The 24,245-nt window shown below is 37.5% G+C and overlaps 1 protein-coding gene across 3 annotated transcripts in view; it reads left to right on the top strand.

The window, feature by feature from the left end:
- The first annotated feature begins 3,172 nt into the window (after positions 1 to 3,172).
- The window catches only part of SPATA6 (spermatogenesis associated 6), a 155,808-nt gene continuing 134,735 nt past the window's right edge, over positions 3,173 to 24,245 (top strand). For all 3 annotated transcript variants that reach the window (XM_044238190.1, XM_044238191.1, XM_044238189.1), the window contains exons 1-3: positions 3,173 to 3,382; positions 21,814 to 21,951; positions 23,365 to 23,413. In XM_044238190.1, the coding sequence (XP_044094125.1) occupies positions 3,332 to 3,382; positions 21,814 to 21,951; positions 23,365 to 23,413 (238 nt within the window). In that variant the 5' untranslated portion in view covers positions 3,173 to 3,331. The remainder of the gene's footprint in view (positions 3,383 to 21,813; positions 21,952 to 23,364; positions 23,414 to 24,245) is intronic.

Below are 24,245 nucleotides of genomic sequence, written 5' to 3'. Positions count from 1 at the left end.
GCAAATAGTGCTCTTATAAAAAAGACCCCAATGAGCTTTCTCATTCTATTCCCCTGTGTGAGGATAAAACACTAAAAGGGCCATCTGCAACTCAGAAGAGGGTTCTCACCAGAGCTCAACTATGCTGCCCCCTGATCTTGACTTCTAGCTTCCAGAACTGTGAGAAATAAATTTCTATTATTTATAAGTCACTATGGTGGCCATGGTGTTCTATTAAATAGCCCATGCTGACAAAGACATGTACTCTGCACAGAAAGCCTAGAAACATATGAGGGGTTTGCCCAAAAGTTCAAGGCTGAGGGATGAACTTTATAAGCACAACGTGAGATCACCAGAGACTCACCAGTTCGTGGCTGCTAAGGATTGGGAACAGAACAGAAGTGCTTAGGATCTGCAGTACTGGGGGTATTGAACATTTCATAGTGGAGAGATCTTTTTAATACTTTGTATAATACTTCTGGAATCCAGCTGATACACCAAAAAGTCTGCACTCTAGAAGAAAGAACAATATCCTAGAGTTAGGCCTGCACTAGACCTGCCTGAACAAAGTCTACAACCAAGCCTGTTGTAGACAGAGTTTGGAAGAGACAGAGTTTGGAGTCCTACTTGAGTCCTACTAAGTTAGATGGGCTTTAAGAACATCTTGGGCTTTCCACATATCTGCACTAGTGAAGTATATAACTAAGTCTGTATAAGTGTAAGGTAATCACCCCATACTTAAACTGCCTGCTTAAATAAGAATCAACACTCTTCAGAGAAAGAACAGAATCCAGGTTCTTACAACGTATTATTCAAAATATCCAGTGTTCAATAAGAAAAATCACTAGACATACAAAGAAAGAGGGAAATGCAATGCATAGTTATGAAAACATTCAATTAGTAGAAGCAGAACTTGACATGGCACAGATGTTGGGTATAACATATATAGGCTTTAAGGCAGCTATTGTAAATATTTTCAAGGAAATAAAGAAGGATATATTTGAGAGGTAAAGGAAAATAGGGTCCTAAGAGTAACAAATAGGGAATATCAGTAGTCATGTGAAAACTAAAGAAAAAGACCACATGGAAATTTTAGAACTGAATAATACATTAAGTGAAATAAAAAAATTCACTGGATGGTGGGAGTGTAGACTGGCAGGGCATTCTGGACAGCAACTTGGAACTTTTTGGTCAAACGAAGACTGTTCATACTTCATGACTTAATTTCTATTCTGCTCATTATATACCATGTGGAAAATTTATAAAACTTAAGCATGAACTGGGGAAGATATTTGTTAACACATATAATAGATGTAGGATTAGTAGTCAGGATATATAAAGAGCTCCTATAAATCAGTGTAAGAGAGAGAGAGCAAGGGAGCATGACAGAAAGCAAGCAAGAGAAAAACAACCTAAAAAAATAGCAAAAGAACTAGTAGACAGTTCATAAAAAGAAAGTGGCAAGACTAATAAAACCAGGAAAAGGTGCTGAATCTCAAGAATAATAATAATAAGAGACACAAGACAAATCCACAATGAGATACCTGGACTACACACACTCAAATATACAAACATTAAAAACCTAAACAATACCAAATGTTGGCGAGGATGTGGGAAAATAACTCTTATGCACTCCCAGCAGGAACAATAATTGGTTCAACTACTTTGGAAAACGATATGGCATTACCAATTAAAATTTCTCATGTTCAAAACCTAATACCCTGTTAACGTACTCCCACTGGAGCATGCGCACCCTAGTAGACATGTACTAGAAAGTTCATAACATTGTTAGTAATAGCTAAAAATGGAAACAGGGCCAGTGACCATCAATAGTAATAATATTAACTATACTGGAGTACTATCCAAAAATAAAAAACTTCAGCTACACAGCATTGATACTGGGTGAATTCCACAATGTAGTAGTAAGTAAGAGAAGCAAGTCACAGAAAAATACAAGTGGTATAATTTCATTTATATAACATCAGCAACAGGAAGCAAATTAAAAACATCTAGTTTAGAAATGTACACATAAGGGGTGTCTGGGTGTCTCAGCTGGTTAAGCATCTGACTCTTGATTTTGGCTCAGGTTATGATCTCTGGGTTGTGAGATCAAGCCCCATGTCTGGCTCCATGCTGGGCTGGAGCCTGCTTAAGATTCTTTCTCTCCCTTTGCCTTGACGCATACATTAATAGCAAAAGTATTTAGAAAAGCAAGGGGATTAGTAAAACAAAAGTCAGGGGGTGGGAGAGTGGTTTCTCCCAGGGCAAGGAAGGCAAGCAATGGTTGGGGCATTTCTAAGGTGCTAGTAATATTCTGTTTCTTAACTTGTGTACTAGTTGCACAGGTATTTGTTTTATTGTTTAAGATGATCATATTTTATACACTTTTCTATGTATAATGTATTTTACAATAAAAATGATTTTTTAAAAAGACTGGATTGGACAATCTCTTAGATTCTTGTCATCTTTGATGGTTTATGGCCCAAGCCTTTTCCAAATGGATTTATTGTTGGCTCTGCATTGACAGTCAATTTAAGCAATGTACATTGAGTACATGTGAATACTCAGTGAATGGGGAAGCTTGAAGGGAGAGGGGGACACACTAACAGAACCACAGAGTAGGAGACTAGGAAGAACGTGATCTGATTCACACCTCAGTTCTCAGGGAGGCCACAGATTTTATATGAAAGGTCCTGAGTTCCAGTCCTGGTTCTACCTTCTTCTGGGCAAACCTCTTCTCTAATCTTCAATTTCATTTCATGCTGGCTTTGTAAACTACTGTGAAATTCAAATAAATAATCAATAATAATTACTATTCTTTTACAGTTGAGGAAACTGAGGCTGCACTAGGACTCTACTAACCCAAGGTGCCATCGCCACCTTGGAACTCAGAGCTCCTGAGTCCAACTCTCTCATCTGGGCACTGTCCCACTACGCAAACGGTTAGCTATTCTCTCCTTTGTTTGGCTTTGAGCCCACGGTTTGATGTCACAGAAGAACTGCCCCGCCCCACCCCGCTCCTTCGGAAGCCACGCCTCCCCGCGTGGCACCGCCTCTGGCGTTCGCCGAGCCCCGCCCCCGGCCTCTAGCCTAGGAGTGGCGGCTCCCGCGCCTCCCCGCCCTGCCTCTCTTCCGGCTCCGCCCCTCCTGGCTGCCATGACAACGAGTCCGCGCCCCGCGCACAGCTGCTGCTCGGGCGGGACCCAGGCTGGACCGCGGGCCCCGGCCTGGGGGCCACAGCTGCCACCGCCGCCGCCACCTCGTCTCCTCCCCGTCCCCGCCCCGCCCCGCGTCTCCTCGTCTCACTCGGGCCCGCGGCCGGGGTCCCTCCCCGCCGCCCTACCCCGCGCAGATGCCGAAGGTGAAAGCGCTGCAATGCGCCCTGGCGCTGGAGATCCGCTCTGTGAGTACGGGTCGCGACCCCTCACCTCCCCCGGCCTGGGTGTCGGCGAGCCAACGGCATTTACTCGGGGTCGCCTCCCTTATTCACCTCTTTGAACCCCGAGTCACCTCGAACCAACTTTACCCTCCGAATCAACCCTCGGGAGCCTTGTGGACCCGCGTCACCTCTGTCTCCTCCTACTTCAAAATCCTGAAGGCCCTCCCACTCCAGCCACGCAGAGCTATTCCCCCCCCCCCCCGGCTCCCTGCCCCCCTTCCTGCCCTCCCACCTCCGCTCTCCTCGCTCTATCCCAGCTTCCAGTTTGGGTCCCATCAGATCATTTCCAGACCACTTCAGAAAGCCCCTCCTCTCCTGCCCCTAACTTTCCAGTGAATTGGGATGGAGGAGCTTCTCTTTAAATTCCTCTTCTCTGCTCCTATTCTCTAAGAGTCCCGTTTCTCTCCGGTCGTCAAGGGAGACTTTTCTTTCCAAATCACTGCAGGCAGATTCTTTCAGACAAATTTCCAAGCTTCTGATTGGTGAAGGAGCCTTTACTCTTTACTCTTTACTCTGTCTTCAATGTGGAATCCTCACACCCAGCAACCAAATTGCGTCAATATCGCACAGAGCACCTTGTCATCTCCCCCAGAGTCAGCCCCTCAGAAACCATTTCAGGTACCTGAATCCCTTATCTTTCTTGTCACTCCAAGAAAGGCACCAACTTTTACAGAGAAACTGCTCATTCTCTGAACTTGCTGGAGAGGACCAGTAACAGTCACTTTCCAGACTTGTTCAAGAGGATCCTGTCCCCAGACCTGCTGTGGAAATCCAGCTGAGGTCTTGAGCTCCCATGCCCTTCCTTAAGTGAGAGAGGTTGGACCTCTCCATGGCATGAGAAATCTGCATCCCTTTTAATCATTTCAGAAGACCCTTCCAATTGTTCTTAAACTCCCTCCTCTTCACTTTTTACAGACCCCTTTCATTCTCATCTTAAGACAAAGCTCCAGCCTCTCTTTCTAGAGGAAATCCCCAGAGAACCTTTCCATAACCCCATTTTTTTTTAAAGATTTTATTTATTTGTCAGAGAGAGAGAGAGCGCGCGCACGAGAGAGCACAGGTAGAGTGGCGGGCAGAGGCAGAGGGAGAAGCAGGCTCCCTGCCAAGCAAGGAGCCGATGTGGGACTCGATCCAGGACCCTGGGATCATGACCTGAGCTGAAGGCAGCCGCTTAACCAACTGAGCCACCCAGGTGTCCCTCCATACCCCCACTTTAGACATGCCAGCAGTTTGGAGCCAAAATTCCCCCATTCAAACCCTTTTCTCTCCTTCTACCTCTCCCAAGCCCTCTTATCTCTCAACTCTTTGATCTCTCAGCAAAACTGGGGCAGGTATGTGTGTGCGAGGGTACTTCTGTATCCAACACCACACCTCTGAGCGCTGCCCCAAGAAGCTCTCCCTACTTCTTCCTGCCCATGGCTTCTTTCTCCACTTAACCCCACCTTGGCCATGCCCTGCTTTCCTGGCTGACCTTCCTCACATTAGAATGAGGCCGCTGGGCACACCTGGGTGGCTCAGTGGGTTAAGCCTCTGCCTTCAGCTTGGGTCATGATCTCAGGGTCCTGGGATCGAGCCCTGCGTCAGGCTCTGCTCAGTGGGGAGCCTGCTTCCCCCTCTCCTTCTGTCTACTTGTGTGTCTCTCTGTCAAATAAATAAATAAAATCTTTTAAAAAAAAGAATGAGGCCGCTGTAACACAGTCGGTGTTACCTCCCTGGAGGTCACAAGATTGTTCTAGATCTTTTGTTAGGTCTTAAGGAAGGCAAGGCTGGGTAGGACAGATTGTGAGGCAGGGTGGAGGGGAAGAATGTTTCTGGCACTCTTGGTTTATCTCTAAAGCCACAGAGATTTTACTCTGTTCTGTGGCAAGGTACAGTGCTCATCCCACAGCGGCCAAAGATTAGCAACTTCTTTGTAAAGTAAGATTCCTTTAATCAAAGAATACAGGAAGCTTCCTAAAGGTCTTGGCCTGGAACAGTTAGTCAAACGCTTCCTCAGGCACGCCCTGCCTCACCAGACTTTGTTACTGACCGCTGCTTCCTCCGCCGTCAGCCAATGGGGCTTAGCAGCCCAGTGAGTGCAGCTGCTTCCCCTGCACTGCCAATAGAATCTTCCAGAGGAAGTACTTCGTTGTAACTGATTACTACCAGAAAGAGTTGCAGAAATACTTTTGATTTCAGTACCTTTCTTCCTCAGTGTTGATTGTACTGCAGAAAGTGACTTACTTTAGTACAATGGAGTTCTGTGTCCGTTGAAGCTGAAGAAATTATGTAGGTGCAAACATTGCTATTTAACTCTTTTCAACAAACACTTGAGTCAGAATTTTACAGTTCTCAGAATCTTAGCTGTCACTGAATTTAATTCCGTTTCACAGGTGAGGCTTAGCATGGCTAGTTATTTGTTTAGGGTTGCACAACTCTTTAGGGGCAGCTCTGCAACAAGAAGCTAAGTTTTCGGACCAGCAGAAAGCCTGTTAGATGGCTCTGATGCTGAGAAGGAGCAAAAAAGACCCATTAGCAACCAGACAAGTTAAGCAAGCTTGATTAATTTGGCCTTGATTGAATAGATGAATTATATGACCATAGATACTCTTAGCATCTTCTTTTAAATTTTAGTGTTTTCTTTTCAATTTAATTTTTTATGTTTACATGGTATAAAAGTAAAAACCTACAAAATGATATACTCAGAGCGGTCACACATCCAGCTCTGTCTCCTCAAACTTATTTCCCATCCATACTCATCTGCTGTAGGGAAGGCTACTATGGACATTCATTCTTGTACAACTCTTTCTGTGCGTATTGCCTTTTGAAGATACCACGCTCAGGTATAGAATATCCCATGTCATATTATTGCCTGAATTTTCCCTTTGTGGTAACATTTAATTTGTTCCCGATTCCTGTTAATTGGAAATTAGATGTTTGGTCTCTGTGTGCCTGTTGAAAGTGACACTCCAGGGGAACCTGGTTGGCTAAGTGGGTTAAAGCCTCTGCCTTCGGCTCAGGTCATGATCCCAGGGTCCTGGGATCGAGTCCCACATCGGGCTCTCTGCTAGGCAGAGAGCACGCTTCCCTCACTCTCTCTCTGCCTGCCTCTCTGCATACTTGGGATCAGTCTCTCTGTCAAATAAATAAATAAATAATCTAAAAAGAAAAAAAAAAAAGTGACACTCCATTCTCCTCCTCCCCCACTCCCTCCACGATTGTGTTTTGCTGTGGTCTTGTATTGGTAGTAATCTCATGTTTAATACTGTGGTAATATGATAGCAAGAACATAGTAAACATGAAAGGCTTTAGTGTATAACACAACATTTTGTGTTGCTCCACAGAGCCTTATGACTTGAGAGAAAATATATTGCTAGGAAGAAGGTGTGACTTTTCTCAATGAATCTTTGGAGAAAGATAAAATAGGCCAAGTTACTTGTCTTTCAAGAGCAGCAAAAGAATTACATCTCCTATCATTTACGCTTTTAATAGTTGATACATCTTATCTGAGATATGAAAAAGTATTTTTGCTGTTTCTTCTCTCTTCTTTTTGTTAATAAGTCGTTCATTTTTCTTGACATTATTTGGGAGAATGAAAAAAAAATCAGAAAGAGAATAATAAAGCCTAGTGCCTGGGCAGTGAAACCAGCCAATTTGCCTTATCTGAATAGTGTCAGTTTGAGGTTAGTTTAGATATATAATTCCTTGTTTTTCTTCTGTATACTCCCTTCACCTCTTTACCTCATCAAATTATTGATAACATTGGGGCAAACAGATCTGGGTCCTTTTTGATCCCTACTCGTTTGAACATTTGTGATCCTTCTCCAGCTTTCCGTGGAGTGATTTGTCTCACAATTGTGCTACAGTTCCCTTTGCACACCTTCCTGACCCATTTTTCTTCTTCCCTTCCTAAAGGTGAGGCAATCAATGTCTTGAATTTGGAGTGTATTATTTTCATTCTGGTTTTGTACATTTACTGTATATTTGTGCATGTCTGTGTGCTACTTGTATTATTGATTTGTTTTAAAACTTTACGCAAGTAGTATTTTACTCTATGTATCCCATACCTGTTTTTTCCAGTTCAGTTACCAAAATTTGTCAGTGTTGATTCTTGCAGATCAAGTCCATTTCCTTAATTGCTATATAATACTATTTATTTTTATAATAGTGATTAATTTATATTCTTTTTTGATAGACCTTTAAATGCCAGTGAAATTTGTTGGGCTACCTTTTTTTACCTTAGTGTTTAGGGCTCCTGCTGGTGTTGTCTGGTATTCTGCATGACTTGAATGTCCTATTGAATGTGTAGGTGAAAACCTTCGTACAATTATTAAAGGTTAAGAATCTGTTTTATGTATAAACACAAAGTCTTTTTTTTTTTTTTGCAAGGTGGTATAAAATACATTGGATTTTCTAGGAATACAATTACAGTGTAATTTGAGGAAAGAGTTTACTTTGCTTTGTTTGAAAATCTGCTAAGAGTTTACTTTTTTGGAAAATTGTGGCACCAGTGGCAGCACTGTTTGTGTTCGAGTTGCCAGTATGGGCACTTGTCATTCTGGTTTAGAAACTGTCCATTTTACATAGATTCCGTGTATAGATTCAAATGCTGTATCTTCTAGCTTAGTCCTGCCATGGCATTTACATTTAAAAATAGATATTTTATTATAAATTATTTCTGGTTTTTGTTTTGTTTTGTTTTTACTTAGGGCATTGGTTTAGTTTTTAGTCACATGTATAGTAAATTGCAAACTATCTGTTGTAAAGGAGGGAATACAGACCCAGTGCTACAGGCACTAGATTTAGAAATGGAACTACTGAGGCTCAGGTGGTTGTGTTGATTTCATAGGGCTACTATAGCGAATTTCTACAAACTTGATGTCTTAAGACAACAGAAATTTATTTCCTTGTACTTCTGGAGGGCAGAAGTCCAAAATACAAGTTCGGCAGGGCAACACTCCTTCAGAAAGCTCTGGAGGTGGGTAGGGGATGAAGGGCTGGGAGCTGAGGGGTAGGGAGTAGAGGGGTGGGAGGGGTGGGATTGGGATTCTTCCTTGTTCTTTCAGTTTCTGATGCCCCCAGGCATTTCTTGGTTTGTGGTTACATAACTTTAGTCTAATCCAAGAGGTTTCATTTTCTGTGAATAGCCAGTTTATATTCTTTGCCTTTAGGAATTCTAGTGTTTTTTGTTTGTTTGTTTTTGTTTTTCTTCTTGTTGACTATTTCTTAGCTACTAACCTATCAGTTATATGTAATATAAATTTCAACGATCTAGTTGAACTTTATTTTTTCACTTTGTTTTTGCTGTTTTAGCAAATACATTTTTCTTTCTTTTCTTTTCTTTCTCACTGGGGAACAAATCAATGCTACTGATTTAAGTTAACTCTTTATAGAATTGTATATGCAGCAGGTATACTCACAAATCTGAAGTGTGTAATCACCACCTGGATCAATAATTAGAATATCAGCACCCCACATTGCACTCTTGTGCTCCATCCCTCCCAGCCACTCCTTTTGTGCCCTCCTCTCCCAAAGGTAACAGCTATCAGGACTTCTATCACAATATAATTTGAATTCTTGAAATCTTTTTCTCCACAGTATGAACTTTTTAATGTCTAGTTTTTAGTGAGAATTCAACCCTGTCATCTTGTAAAACAATAGTTCTTAATCATTCTGTTGGTTTTTTCTCCCCAGCTTTATTGAGCTATAATTGACACATAATATTGTATAAATGCGAGGTGTACAACAAGTTTATTTGTCCCTACTATTGTAGGGACACCTGTGTGGCTCAGTCACTTAAGTGTCTGCCTTCGGCTCAGGTCGTGATCCCAGGATTCTGGGATGGAGTTCTGTGTCAGCCTCCTTGCTCAGCGGGAAGCCTGCTTCTCACTCTGCCTTCACTCCCCCTGCTTGTGCGCGGACTCTCTCTCTCTGACAAACAAATAAATAAAATCTTAAAAAAAAAAAAAGATGTGTTTGATACATTTATAAATTGCAGGCTGATCACTGCTATAGGATTAGCTAATTAGCTACTACTTCCATCCTGTCACATAGTTATCATTTATTTTTTGTGGTGAGGACGTTTAACATCTATTCTCTTGGCAATATCAAGTATATAAGACTGTACTAGCTATAATTACCATGTTGTACATCAGACCCCCAGACTTGTCAGTCTTACAACTAGAAGATTGTATCCTTTGACTGATAATTATCTCCCCATTTTCCCTATGTCTCCCAACCCCTGGTAACCACCAACTCTACTCTGCTTCTCTGAGTTTATCTTTCTTAGATTCAACATATATGTGGTGTCATACAATATTTGACTTTCTCTGACTTCCTTCACGTAGCATAATGCATTCGAGGCCCATCCAGTTTGTCTCAAATCAAAGAAGGATTTCCTGCTTCCTTATGGCTATAGATTATATATGTATAATCTCACATCTTCTCACATCTTTATGCATTCAGGGACAGTTGGGCACTTAGGTCGTTTTCCATATCTTGGCTATTGTAATACTGCAATGAACATCAGAGTACAGACATCTCTATGAGATCCTTTTTAAAATTCCTTTGGATATATACCCAGCAGTGGGATTGCTGGATCATATGGTAGTTCAATTTCTAATTTTTTGAGGAGCTTCCATACTGTTTTCCACAGTTGCTGGATTCAGTTTACATTACCATCAGTAGTGCGGTAGGGTTCCCTTTCCTCCACACCCTTGCCAACACTTAGGATTTCTTGTCTTTTTGATAATAGCCATTATAACATTTGTGAGGTGATATCTCACTGCGGTTTTGATTTGCATTTCTCTGATGACAGTATGTTGACTATCTTTTCATGTACCTGGTAGCCATCTTTATGCCATTCCTGGAAAACTGCCTATTCAGTTCCTTTGTATCCATTCTACTGTTGATGGACATTTTCCCAGTTTGGGGATATTAAAAATTATATTCCTATGAATATTCTTTTTTTTTAAGATTTTATTTATTTTTCAGAGAGAGGGAGAGCACAAGCAGGGGGAGCAGCAGACAGAAGGAAAGGAAGAAGCAGGCTCCCTGCTGAGCAGGGAGCCAGACATGGGCCTCAATCCCAGGACTCTGGGATCATGACCTGAGCCAAAGGCAGATGCTTAATCAACTGAGCCACTTAGGCGCCGTCCCCCCTCTATGAATATTCTTATATGTCTTTTCACACATTTTGAATTCAGCACATTGCTGAAATCTCACATTAGTTCCAGTCATTATTTGGATTTTCTATGTGGAAAATTATGTTGTTTATGGATAAAGACGGTTTGATTTTCCTGTTCAATGTTTTGTTTTCTTTCCTTTATTGTATGTCCTTGAGCAGAATTTCTGGTATAAAGTTAAACAGTAGGAATAATAGTAGATATACTTGTCTCTTTATTTTTAATTTAAATTGTGCTTCTGAGGTTTCACCAGTATTATATTGAATCTTAACAAATTTGCTGACAATGGATTATTTTTTGACTTAAAAAAAAAAAAAGCCATGACAATTTCATATAATTCAGCCTAATGTAATATTGGCTCTAAGATTTTCACTTACTGAATTAAGAAAGTTCCCTTCTGTTCTTCATTTTGGAAACATCCTGAGGCATTGAATTATACTGAATGCTTTTTGAGATTATCATGTAATATTGTTCCCATAGTCTTTAAAAGGACCCATTTTGCAATGTTGCACTCTTTATATTCCTATGGTAAATTCTTTTTGTTAGAATGCATTATTTTTTATGTATTTGGATTGGCTTATTTTTTTATTTATGATCTTTGTTTGTGTTCATACATGAGGTTTTGCTATCTGCGTCAGATACTTGTTTCATTAAGATTCCGGTGGGTTTTTTTGCCTTTTTTTTTTTTTTTTTTTGTTAAGGATTTTATTTAACTGTCAGAGAGACAGAAAGAGAGCATGCAAGCATGGGAAGCAGGAGACAGAAGTAGGCTCACTGCTGAGCAAGGAGCCAGGTCAGGACTCCACTCTGGGATCATGACCTGAGCTGAAGGCAGACACTTAACCCACTGAGCTACCCAGGGTCCCTTGTTTTTTTATTCTTAAAACATTTATTTTAAGATATTTTAGACATACAAAAAATTATAAAGAGCAACATAATGAACACCCATGTGCCTACCTATCAGCTTAGGAAGTAAAACATTTTGGATGAAGGTGAAGCCTCCTGTAGATCTCTCTAATAGAATCCTTTCTCCCTTCTGCCCTTTGGCTACTCACTAATCTGAATTTTGTTTTATCATTTCTCTGCATTTCTTAATATTTTTCTTATATTACTGTCTGTCTTTAGGGCACTTGATTTGCTTCCAAGTGATGCTTAACTGACATCCCAAAAGGATTGATAATATTGTTTTAAAATTATTTGGTTCTAAATATTTTTATCATTTTTATTGTGATTTCTACTTTAGCTTATGAACTATTTAGGATTTAGTTTCATTTTCAAGATGCATAGGATTTATATATGTGTACATACTCCCGTGTCCCATAATATACTTACCTACACATATACAAACATACTATCTTTTATTGTGATGTTTTAATTTAATTGCATGGGGGTATTGAATGACATCTGCATGATACTGTTTCCATTGAGATTTCTCTTGTGTCCTAATACTTATCCAATTATTGTGAATGTTCTCTATTTACTTGAAAATTACATATAACTTCATTTTTTGGATGTAGGTCTCTACAACCATTATCAAATGGAGTTTATTTTTTCCAAAATATCTTTAATTCCATATTAATCTTTTTGTCTGCCTGATCTACCAGGTTGTAATGGAGATATATTAAAATTTTCACTGTGTTTATGTATTTCACTTTATTCTTGACGTACTCTAGTGCACTGTGATCTGTAGAACTGGATTCATTTCTACTTACTCTGCTTTGTACTGGGTGTGTACTTTCCCTTTGGAAATGTGTGGGTTTCTTCAGTTCTAGTTAAATTCTTAGCTATTATGTCTTTGAATTTCATTTTTTTCCTTCCTGTTTTCTTTTTTCCTCTGACACTATTAGACATATATTGGAACTTTTATCTATTCTCCACATTTCTTAAGTGCTTTTTTTGTTGTAAAATTTTTACTTTTATATCTTGTTCTAGGGAATTCTTCAGGATTATATTATTAAATTATTAAGTTAAATTTTTAAAATCTCCTGTATTGAGGGGTGTCTGGGTGACTCAGTTGGTTAAGAGTCCCAACTCTTGATTTCAGCTCTGGTCATGATCTCAGGGTCATGAGATCAAGCCTTGCATAAGACTCTGCACTGAGTATGGAATCTGCTTGAGATTCTCTCTCTCAAAGCCCCTCACCCCTGCTCCTGGGTGTGCATATGCTCTCTCTCTCTCTTTCTCAAAAACAAACAAACAAACAAAAAACCCAGGGGCACTTACGTGGCTCAGTTGGTTAAGCATCTGCTTTTGGCCCAGGTCATGATTCCAGGGTCCTGGGATGGAGCCCCACATTGGACTCCCTGCTCAGTGTGGAGCCTACTTCTTCCTCTTCCTCTGCTCGTCCTCCACTGCTCACTTTGTCTCCTGCTTTCTCTTTCTCAAATAAATAAATAAAATCTTAAAAAAAACCCAAAACTCCTATATTGAGATTTTTAATTTCACTGACTACATATTCAAGGATTCTCATATAGTCTGTCTTCATATTTATTAATTTATTAATTTTTAATTTGTAATTTTTTTAAAGTAAACTTTACCCCCAATGTAGGGCTTGAACTCACACCCTGAGATCAGTAGAGTCATGCTCTACTGACTGAGATAGCCAGCTGTCCCTAGTCTCTCTTTTTAAATGACTGCCAAGTATTTTCCTTCTCTGTTTTAATTTTATAGTTTTGGGTTTTTTTTTTTAATTCCTCCCCTCCCCCAGATGAAAAGTCCTAACTACTTATTTTAAAATTGTTTTCAGATTTTATAAATTACTTTAATTTTCATTTGAAGTAAAATTATCTCTGGATTGTCAACTCCATTGGGTTTTTTTAGCTCTTGGAATTGCACTGAAATTATAGACCAGTTTTGGGAGAATTGATTTTTTAACAATATTGAGTCTTTCAGTCCATGAACCTGATGTATTTTTACATCTATACATTTTATAGACATTATAATAGACATATATATATAATATATATATATAATAGACATATAGACATATATACATTTTATAAAATGTATAGATGTAAAAATACATTTATTTTTACAGAAGTGTTTATTGTTTTCAATAAAACAATAGAAGTGTTTATTTCTTTACTTCTTTCAGAAGTGTTTATTGTTTTCAGTTGACATGACTCACACGTAATTTGTTTAAATGTATTTCTAAGTACTACATACTTCAGGTTTTAATGCTACTGTAAATGGTATTTAAAATTTTTTCATTTTATAAGTGTTATTGCTGGTATAGAGAAATAGCATTGATTTTTTGCATATTGAATTTATATCCTGTGACATCAGACTCTTATTTCTAGTAGCATTTTTGTACAGTGTAGACTACAATTAGATTGTCTACAAATATTCAGTTTTATTTCTTTTCAATCTATATATATTCCCTTTTCTTGTCCTTTGTACTGGCCAGGACCTTTATAATAGTACATTGTTGAATACAAGTGTTGAGCATGGACATACTGACCTTGGGGCTGATATTGGGGAAGCATCCAGTCTTTCAGCATTATGTATGATATCAAATTCAGGCTTTTTCATAGATATTCTTTATCAGTTGAAGAATTTTCTGCAGTCCTCTGTTTGTTAGAGCTTTTATCATGAATGGAGCTTATATGTGTCAAATGCCTTTTCTGCAGAGAAAGAATTAAAGTGAATTTCTAAGATTTAATGCTATAATATAATACACCTTTTAGAAGTGATTTAATTATATCTAACACATTTCTATATATTGTCTTTTCATTTTCATGCAGTCCAAGATAATTTTTAATTTGTTTTGTATTTTTTCTCTGACTCATATGAGTGATTTAGGAATACAGTGTTTAATTTCCAAATATTTAGGTTTTTTTCAGGTATTTTCCTGTTACTTATTTCTATTTAATTTAATAGGGCTAGAGAATATAGTCTGCATGATTTCAGTCCTTTTATGTTTGTTGAGACTTCTATGGCTCACAGTATCATCTTTCTTGATAAATGTTTTCATGTGCACTTAGAAAAAAAGTATATCCTTCTGCTTAGAAAAAAAGTACATCCTTGGATGGAGTATTACATAAATGTCAACTAGGTCAAATTATTTGAATGTTGTTGTTCACATTTTCCATACTCTTAGTGATTTTTTGATTGCTTATTTTATCAGTTACTAAGAGGAGAGTAATGAAATTCAGTTCGTTTTCATGTACTTTGATAGTATCTTATTAATTGGTTACACATTTAATTTTCTTATATCTTCTTGATTTTTGAAATTTGACAAATCAAATTTTTAATCAATATGAAATGCTTCACTTTAACTTGGGTAATCTTTCTCTTTCTGAAGTCTACTCTGTATTATATTAAGACAGTCCCCTAGCTTTCTTACGATATTCATATATTCATATGATACACCCTCTATCATTTTGCTTTTATCCTGAATCTTTAATTTAAAAAAAATTAAGATATAATTCACATATATAAAATATACCCATTTAAAGTGTACAGTTCAGTTATTTTTTATATATTCATGAAGTTGTGAAACAATCACCACTGATTCCAGAGCATTTTCATCACCCTATAAAGAAATCCCATACCAGGGGTGCCTGAGTGGCTCAGTGGGTTAAAGCCTCTGCCTTCTGCTCAGGTCATGATCCCCAGAGTCCTGGGATTGAGCCCTGTATCAGGCTCTCTGCTGAGCATAGAACCTGCTTCCTCCTCTCTCTCTGCCTACCTCTGTGCCTACTTGTGATCTCTGTCAAATAAAAAAATAAAAAATCTTAAAAAAAAGAAAAAGAAAAGAAATCCCATACCTGTTAGCTGCCTTTCCTCCTCCCTCTTCCCGAGACCCTGGCTACCACTGATTGAATTTCTAGGTCTATATATTTGCCTATTCTGGACATTTATATAAATGAAATCATATAATATGTGGCCTTTTGTGATCTGGTTTCTTTCACTTAGCATGTTTATAAGATTTATTCATGTAGCATCTGTTGGTACTTTATTCTTTTTTATGGTCAGATAATATTCCATTGTATGGATATACCACATTTTGCTAATCCATTCTTCAGTTGGTGGACATTTGGATTGTATCTGTTTTTTGGCTATTACGAATAATGTTGCTTGTATGTATTAATACTCTTGCTTGTATGTATAATACTCTTGTATGAATTTTGGGGTTGCTGTATGTTTTCAGCACTCTCAGGTATATACCTAGGAATTGCTGAATCTTACAGTAACTATTTAGTTTTTTTGATGAAATGCCAAACTTTTTTCTACAGTGACTATGCCATTAATATGTTTCCAGTAGCAAAGTGTGAGGGTTCCCATTTTTTGGGATACTCCCCAACACTTGATTTTGTCCATCTTCTTAATTATAGTCATCCTAGTGGATGTGAAGAGGTATCTCATTGTGGTTTTAATTTGTATTTCCCTAATGACTAGTGATTTTGAACATTTTCATGAATTTATTGGTCATTTACTTATCTTCCTTGAAGAGATAGCTATCTTTTTTTGCTTCATGGGTTTTGGAACTCTGTTAAGTGCACATATATTTTCTTAAAATTTATGTCATATGTGTTTTTAATTGTTGTATCATTATAAAATGTCCTTTGTTTCTAGTCCAATTTTTGTTTTAATGTCTATTTTGTCTGATATGAGTATAACTACTGCAGCTCTTTTTTGGTTACTGCTTGCATAGTTAATTTTTTCCATGCTTTTACTATCAACCCATTTGTGTCTTTGGAGCTGAAGTGTGTCTCTTATAGACAACATATAGTGGGATTATAGTTTTTATCCATTTTATGAAGTTCTGCCTTTGCTTGGAGTAGTTGGTCAGTTTACCTTTCATGTAATCATAGACAAGGTAGAATTTGCCTCTTTCATTTTGCTATTTATTTTCTGCATGTGATGTCTTTTTTGTTTCTCTGTTTCTGCATTAGTTCCTTTTGTGTTAACTGTTTTCTAGTGTACCATTTAATGCCTTTGTTTCTATTACTATATTTTTTGGTTATTTTCTTAGTGGTGGTCGTCCTGGGGTTCACAGTTAACATCTTAGTTTATAACAATCTAGTATAGATTAATACCAAATTTAATTTGAATAGCACACAAAACTTTTGCTTCTATTTACTTCCATTCCCTCTCTTCTTAATGATTTTATTTTCATGCAAATACATCTTTTGTGTATAAAGATGTGATAAAGCCTCATCAACACAGTTTGATAATTGCTGCTTTATGTAATTTTATTTGAAATAAGGATGGAGAAATAAGAGAAAAAAATTATACTGTTGTTATATTTATTTGTGCTTTCTTTTTTCTTTTTTTTCATGTGGTTGGGAGTTGTCTAGTGTCCTTACATTTCAACTGAAGGATTCTCTTTAATATATCTTGTAGGGAAGTTGTGCTAATGATCTGTTCTGTTCATCCAAGAATATCTTAATTTTCTTCCTTTTTGAAGAGAATTTTTTGTTGAAATTGAATTCTTACTTGAAAAAGTTGAAGTACAATATGCAAATATTATGAAATTCCCTTAGCACTTTGAATAAGTCATCCCACTTCCTTCTAGCTTCATGTTTCTGAAGCAAAATCAGCTGTTAAACCTATTGAGGAATTTTTTGTACTTGCTGAATCACTTCCTCTTGTATGGCATTAAAGATTCTCTCTTCATCTTTGTCTTTTGAAAGTTTGATTATGATGGATGTGGTTTGGAATTCTTTAAGGGTGTTGGGTGTGTAGATTGCAATTCTTTAAATTATGGAAGCTTTTGTCCATTATTTCTTTGAATATTCTTTCTGGCCATTTCTCCTCATATTCTGGGTTTCCTATTATATCTATTTTGTTGTGCTTAATGGTATCCCACAGATCTCTGAGAGTCTATTCATTTTTCTTTACTTTTTCTTCCTGTTCTTTAGGATGATAATCTCAGTTGATATATTTTCAGGTTCACTTATTCTTTCTTCTGCTAGCTTCTCTAGTGAATTTTTTTTCATTTCTGCCATGTACTTTTCAACTCGAATTTCTATTTGGTTCTTTTAAAAAATGATTTCTGCCTATTGATATTCCTTCTTTGATGAGACATTGTTTTCATGTTGCCATACTTTATTTTAGATATTTAGGCAAGGTTTCCTTTAGTTCTTTGTACATATTTATAATAGGTGATTTAAAGTCTCTGTTTAGTAAAGCCAACTTCTGGGCTTCCTCAGAGATAGTTTCTATTGACTGCTTTTCCCCTGTGTATGGATCATACTCTTGTTTCTTTGTATATAATATTTTTTGTTGAAAATTGAACATTTTAAATAATATAACATGGAACTCTATAAATCAAACTCCCCCCTATTTCTCAGGGTTCATTGTTTGCTATTGCTTTTTTCTGTTTAGTTACTCTCCTGAGTTAAAGTCTGTATTCTTTGTCAGACCACCAGAGTCTCTTCTTGGTTAACTTAATGACTTGCTAATGACTGGATTTATATATCCTTTAAATGTCTTCAACCAGTAAGTCTCCCAGTCTTTGCTAAGGATCTCTGTGTGCTTGTTGGGCATGTTTTCTGAGCCCTACAGGGAGTTTACAACTCTGGCTTTGCCTTCATTTCCAACTATCCCAAAGCCTCAAGGTCAGCGAGAGGTGAGAGATTAGGGTTTCATCAGGTCATTTCTGGGCACATGCACAGCCCTGAACATGTGCATGATCTTCTAAATTGCCAAGAATATATTTTACTTCTCAAAGACAGTACCCTCCCCAGCCCTCACACACCCATATACATGATTTTCCAGCTTTACCTTTTAAGCATTTTGATCAGGTTATGTTTTGCCTCTCTTGTGATCACTGCCTCAGGCATCTGTGGTGTTAAACAATTGCTACTGATTATATTTGACAATTGCCCTGAGGAGAAAGGCTCTTTATATGAGTGAACTCCAGTTCAAGTCAAATAGAATCTCTGTGAATGAGGGCTTCCAGGGTACTGTCAGACAGATCAAATAATGACAGTTTCCTAGGGATGGAGCTTTTGGGTAGCACTAAACCTGTTCTCCTCCAGTGTCTGTAGGACTGCTGGTTTTCATGGCTACTATAATTCTAAGGATTTTGGTTTTCAAGGCTTCAGAAGACCTGAGTAGAGGGGATCGGGAGTAGAATACATTAACATACCACAATATCACTGTTTTAACCAAAGTTCAGCTATTTTTCTCCAATAAATGCTCTTCAGATTGTTGCACATCTCTGGTTAGTTTTTAGAGCTGTAAAATGTTCATTTTGACAGTTGTTGGTAGTATTCCCTTTTGCTTTTATAGAGGGGCTGATTTTTAGAGGCATTTGATCTACCATTCTGAAAGTACCGTTTCATTTTTTTTAATACTTTTTAAATTTTTTAATAAACATATGATGTATTTTTATCCCCAGGGGTACAGGTCTATGAATCGCCAGGTTTACACACTTCACAGCACTCACCACAGCACACCCCCCACAATGTATATAACCCCACCACCCTCTCCCGACCCCCCTCCCCCCAGCAACCCTCAGTTTGTTTTGTGAGATTAAGAGTCTCCTATGGTTTGTCTCCCTCCCGATTCCATCTTGTTTCATTTATTCTTTTTCTACCCCCCAAATCCCCCACGTTGCATCTCCACTTCCTCATATCAGGGAGATCATATGATAGTTGTCTTTCTCTGATTGACTTATTTTGCTAAGCTTAATACCCTCCAGTTCCATCCATGTTGTTGCAAATGGCAAGATTTCATTTCTTTTGATGGCTGCATAGTATTCCATTGTATATATATATATATACCACATCTTCTTTATCCATTCATCTGTTGATGGACATTAGGTTCTTTTCATTGTTTGGCAATTGTGGACATTGCTGCTATAAACATTGGGGTGCATGTGCCCCTTCGGATCACTGCGTTTGTATCTTTAGGGTAAATACCCAGTAGTGCAATTGCTGGGTCATAGGGTAGCTCTATTTTCAACTTTTTGAGGAACCTCAGTGCTGTTTTCCAGAGTGAAAGTACCTTTTCTATGTCTGTCTTTATCTTTAAAGGAATTTTCTTTGAAGACCACATATTATGTTTTGCCTTTTTATCTAATCTGAACAATTTCTGCTATTTAATTAGAATGCTTAGAATATTTATATTCATGTAATTATACATATGGTTGTTTTATTTTCTATTTGTCTCATCTCATTTTCTTTACCCATCCTCCTTCCCTGATTTCTTTTTGGAAAGGTGCTCAGAGTTCTATTAAAGCATGGCAGAATTTGTAGAATTGTGGATGAGAAAAACTCATGCTTTCTTACATATATTACACATTGGAAAGAGAGTCAGTAGTTTCTAGTAGGGTAATTAGAGCAGCTGTGCTACTCCATAGAAATAGAATATAAGTGACAAATTTGAACCAAGGATGTAATTTTAAATTTTTTACCAGCTACATTTTTAAAAGTTAAAAGAAGTAGATAAATTAGTTTTAATAATAATTTTATTTAGATTAATATATTCAAGGCATTCGTTATTAATGAGATATTTTATGCTGATTTTATAATGAGTCTTCAAAATCTTTTTGAATACAAGTCTTCAAAATCTTCAAAATCTTTTATTTTACACTCAGTATTTATCTAAATTTTGGACTAGCCACAACTATAGGCATAAGTGGCTTTGAGATACCACATTGGGTACTGTGGAGTTAGAGGGATTCTAACAGATTTGATTTTAATGAGGCATAGTAAGGAATGAAGGTGATGGGCAACATGAAATTTGCTGAGGACATGGATTTTAATAGATTTTAATGATCAGTGTGGGAATATATTAGGACAGAAGTGGAAAACAATAAGAGGGAGATGGAGTCAAAATATCTGGCACAGAAAATAATCTTAGCTGCTATGTACAAAGAGACATGAAGTCTTAGTCATTTATCCAGTTCAGGATAACAGGAATGTGTTGAGATGACAAATGATAATGATTTTCAGTCTAACAATAGCTATAGCTAGTATTAGTTGAATGCTCTGTTAGGCACTTTTGTAAGCACTTTTGAATGTCTTGTATTCATTCATTTACTGTGTCATTTTAAATAAGTGTATCACCTATACTTTCTTGGGGCTCTGTTGTTATCATATATAAAAAATATGAAGCTGTACTTGATAATCTCTAAGCTTCTCCTAAATACCAAAGTCTATGGTTTTGGATATATTGATGAGGAAAATAAAGTTTCTGTCCTTGGCAATTATAATTTAAAAAGGTGAGATGTATCCACTAAATTAAAATGTGTGGAGACAATAATTGGGCCTTAAGAGAACTACAAAATGTTATGAGAATCTAAAATGTATTTACTTGAGTATAGTAAATTCGTGGTATATGTTTGGATTAGATTGAAATGAATAATGATAGCTGGTGAGTCAAGAGAAGTTTTGTGTAGGAGATGCAGTTGATTGATGTAAGCCTTGGGAAGTAGTGAGTGTAAATGAGGAGGAGATGGAATGGAGTGTTGAATAATCATCCAGATAATGGGAGAATGTAATGTGTGTATTCAGAGGATAATAAAAAATACTTTGTATTATTGGGGAGCCTTTGAGAAATATTACTATGTGGGTAAGTTGGATTCGAATCTTAGAGAGCCTTTAATATCCTACTAAGTGTGTGGTTGATCACTGCCAATGAAATATGGCAGGGACTGGGGAGACTGTGCCATGTAGTTTTTAGAAACCTTATATTTTGTGCCTGTACTTTCTGTCAATGATGAGGCTAATTAAGTGCAATTTCATATTTAAAAAATTTCATTGGGCTAGAAACTTATAATTCACTGGCTTTGAAACTTTGTCATATTGCTTTTGATGAGGGTGTATACGGGCTGCTATTTAGGATGGTACAGGTCAGATTTGTGCTTTTTATTGCTAGTTTTTGTGTGTCCTCTAGGATAGTGCTGTGTTTCTGCTGAGTCTTAATCCTTTGTGATTAAATGATGCTGAGTAAGTTTATGTCAGCATTCAGCATAAAGTGGGTGCCTAAGGCTGACTGTTTAAAACTGTTAGTGTCTGTCCCAAGAGCCAGTACACAGAGCTTCAAATGTGGCACAAAGAACCAAATGGAAAATCATAGATTTCTCAGAGGGATGGAAGTTATAAAGGCATTTCACTTAACTCTGCAAACATGAGGAACTCTCTCCTTTTTTTATTTGAGCTTAATTTTATTAGCTTAGCAGACTAGTGGTTTTATGTAATGCCTTGTAAATTATTTTAGTAGGATAGTTCAGGGAATTCGTAAAGCAGTTACATCTCTCTATCTAATTTCATTCAGGTAACTTGTCCAGGAGTGGTGCTGAAAGACAAGGAGGACATCTATCTTAGCATCTGTGTGTTTGGCCAATACAAAAAGACACAATGTGTCCCAGCCAATTTTCCACTGGTCTTCAATGCCAGAATGGTGTTTGAAAAGGTGAGTTCAGATATCAGATCAAATATTTACAAATAATCAGAGTACTTCCGAATTTTTAATAAAAACCTGGAACACAAATTATTGTTGCTGACTATATACTTTGGTTTATTCAAAAGGAGATTTGTAATTTAAATCTGAAAATAAATATTCATTATTTATGCATTGAATCAGTTTCCTCTTTTTCAGAATGGATCAGTTTATTTCTAAAATTGCGTTAGTGGGCTTTATTTAAAATAGAGCACCTGAGCATTAAATAATTTTTATTAAAAAGAGAGAGGAGACATTAATAGGTATTTACAATGGTAAATAGGTATTTACAATGGTAAATGTAAATAGGTATTTACAATTTACAATGGCTATCTTGTGGTACTTCATTCTATGAGTTTCTTTTCTATTTTTCCCTGAAACTGCTGCTTCTGGTTATTACTAATCACATTCCTCACTTTTTTATTTCCTTCTTTCCTTCCTTCCTTCCTTTTCCTTTTCTTCGGCAAGGAATTACCCATGTCTCCCTCTGCTTCATGCACTGTTCTATAGGTACTGGGTAAACAAGACAAACAGCCTCCTCTCTCAGAGCTTTCATTGTAATATGAGAAACAGAAAATAATCAAGTAAACACAGGAATAATGCAATTTTAGATAGTGGTAAGTGTCATGAAAGAAGTAAAGGGGGGCACCTGGGTGGCTCAGTGGGTTAAGCCGCTGCCTTGGGCTCAGGTCATAATCTCAGGGTCCTGGGATCGAGTCCTGCATCGGGCACTCTGCTCAGAAGGGAGCCTGCTTCCTCCTCTCTCTCTCTCTCTGCCTGCCTCTATGCCTACTTGTGATCTCTCTTTGTCAAATAAATAAATAAATAAATCTTTAAAAAAAAATTCTCTTCCCCACTGTTTAAAAAAAAAAAAAGAAGTAAAGGGAAGGCAGGGGGACAGGGAGGGGTTGAGTGATTAGGGGGATTATCTAATTTAAAGGATAGAGAAGGCAGTAACATTTAAGCTGAACCTGAATTATGAGACAGTTATCAGTTATTCAAAGGTCTAGGGGGAAAGTATTCAAAGCAGAGGAATAGCAAATATAGAGGCATCTTGTTGGCAATAAGTTTGATGAGTTGCAGAAGCACGAAGAAGGCCAGTATGACCATGGAAACAAGCAGGGGAGGAACTGGAGGTGAAGATCAAGCACGGGTGAAGTTAGAGAGGGCGCGTCGGCCAGCCATAATATGTAATTGTCAAATCCTCCATAGTGATCATGGGAAGCAGAGAAGAAGTGACAGTCTTCAATAATGTCAAAAGTTTCTTTGGTTGGGAAAGGAGTATTTGGGGAATGAGAGGGAAAACACAGAGAGTGTTGTTTTATGTGTGTATTCCTCTCACTTCCTCCTCTCCACCTTGCCTCCCTCCCTGCTCTCCCTCTATAGGTGTTCCCTGAAGCAGTTGACCCTGGAGATGTGGTTGCACAGCTTGAATGTAAGTCTTTAACTTTTAATTCCTGATTCTAGGACATTTTAGAATTATGCTTCTTAATCTTGGGTCAGGTACAAGTTAAAAAGAGTCTACTAAGAATTTTTAAAATCTTGAGTTGATAATTTTAAAACAATTTTTTTAAGATTTTATTTATTTATTTGCCAGAGAGAGAGAGCAGGCAAGCACAGGCAGGCAGAGTGACAGCAGAGGCAGAGGGAGAAGCAGGCTCCCCACCGAGCAAGGAGCCCAATGTGGGACTCGATCCCAGGATGCTGGGATCATGACCTGAGCCAAAGGCAGCCGCTTAACCAACTGAGCCACCCAGGCGTCCCTTATTTTAAAACAATTTTAAAAAACATTTTTCAGAATAAGAATATACCTGGAAATAATAAAATATATATGTGCTGTACAGAGGCTGAGAGTTTTTGCTTTTTCTGTATTAGGTCTGTGGGTATCAAAAAGACTTACTTGAACCTTATATTGATTTAGATGATATGAAGTGTTTTTGATGTAAAGATAGAGATCCATGTTGGGTGGGGCTTTGCCCTGCAAACAAGCATATGTCTTTAACCCCAGTGTATTACAAATTAATAGAGTAAATAATAGAATATTGAAGTAATGGCAGCTTAAAATTATATATGATTTGCATTTTGTATTGCATCTAATATGTTGGTAAATTATTTGAAGTGACATTTTCAAGACTGTGAGTAATAGTAAATTCCTCAAAGTACTAGGAATCAACTATAAAAAGATACAACTATTTTTGAGAGCAGCAATGCAAAGCTGTATATATATTTGGGAATAAGTTACTCAAGCTCTGGGTATGAAATGAAAA

Source organism: Neovison vison, chromosome 2 (assembly GCF_020171115.1).
Source record: "Neovison vison isolate M4711 chromosome 2, ASM_NN_V1, whole genome shotgun sequence".
NCBI classification, from domain to species: domain Eukaryota; kingdom Metazoa; phylum Chordata; class Mammalia; order Carnivora; family Mustelidae; genus Neogale; species Neogale vison.
Note: the sequence above shows the minus strand (reverse complement) of the source record. Positions and strands in the feature narration are given on the sequence as shown.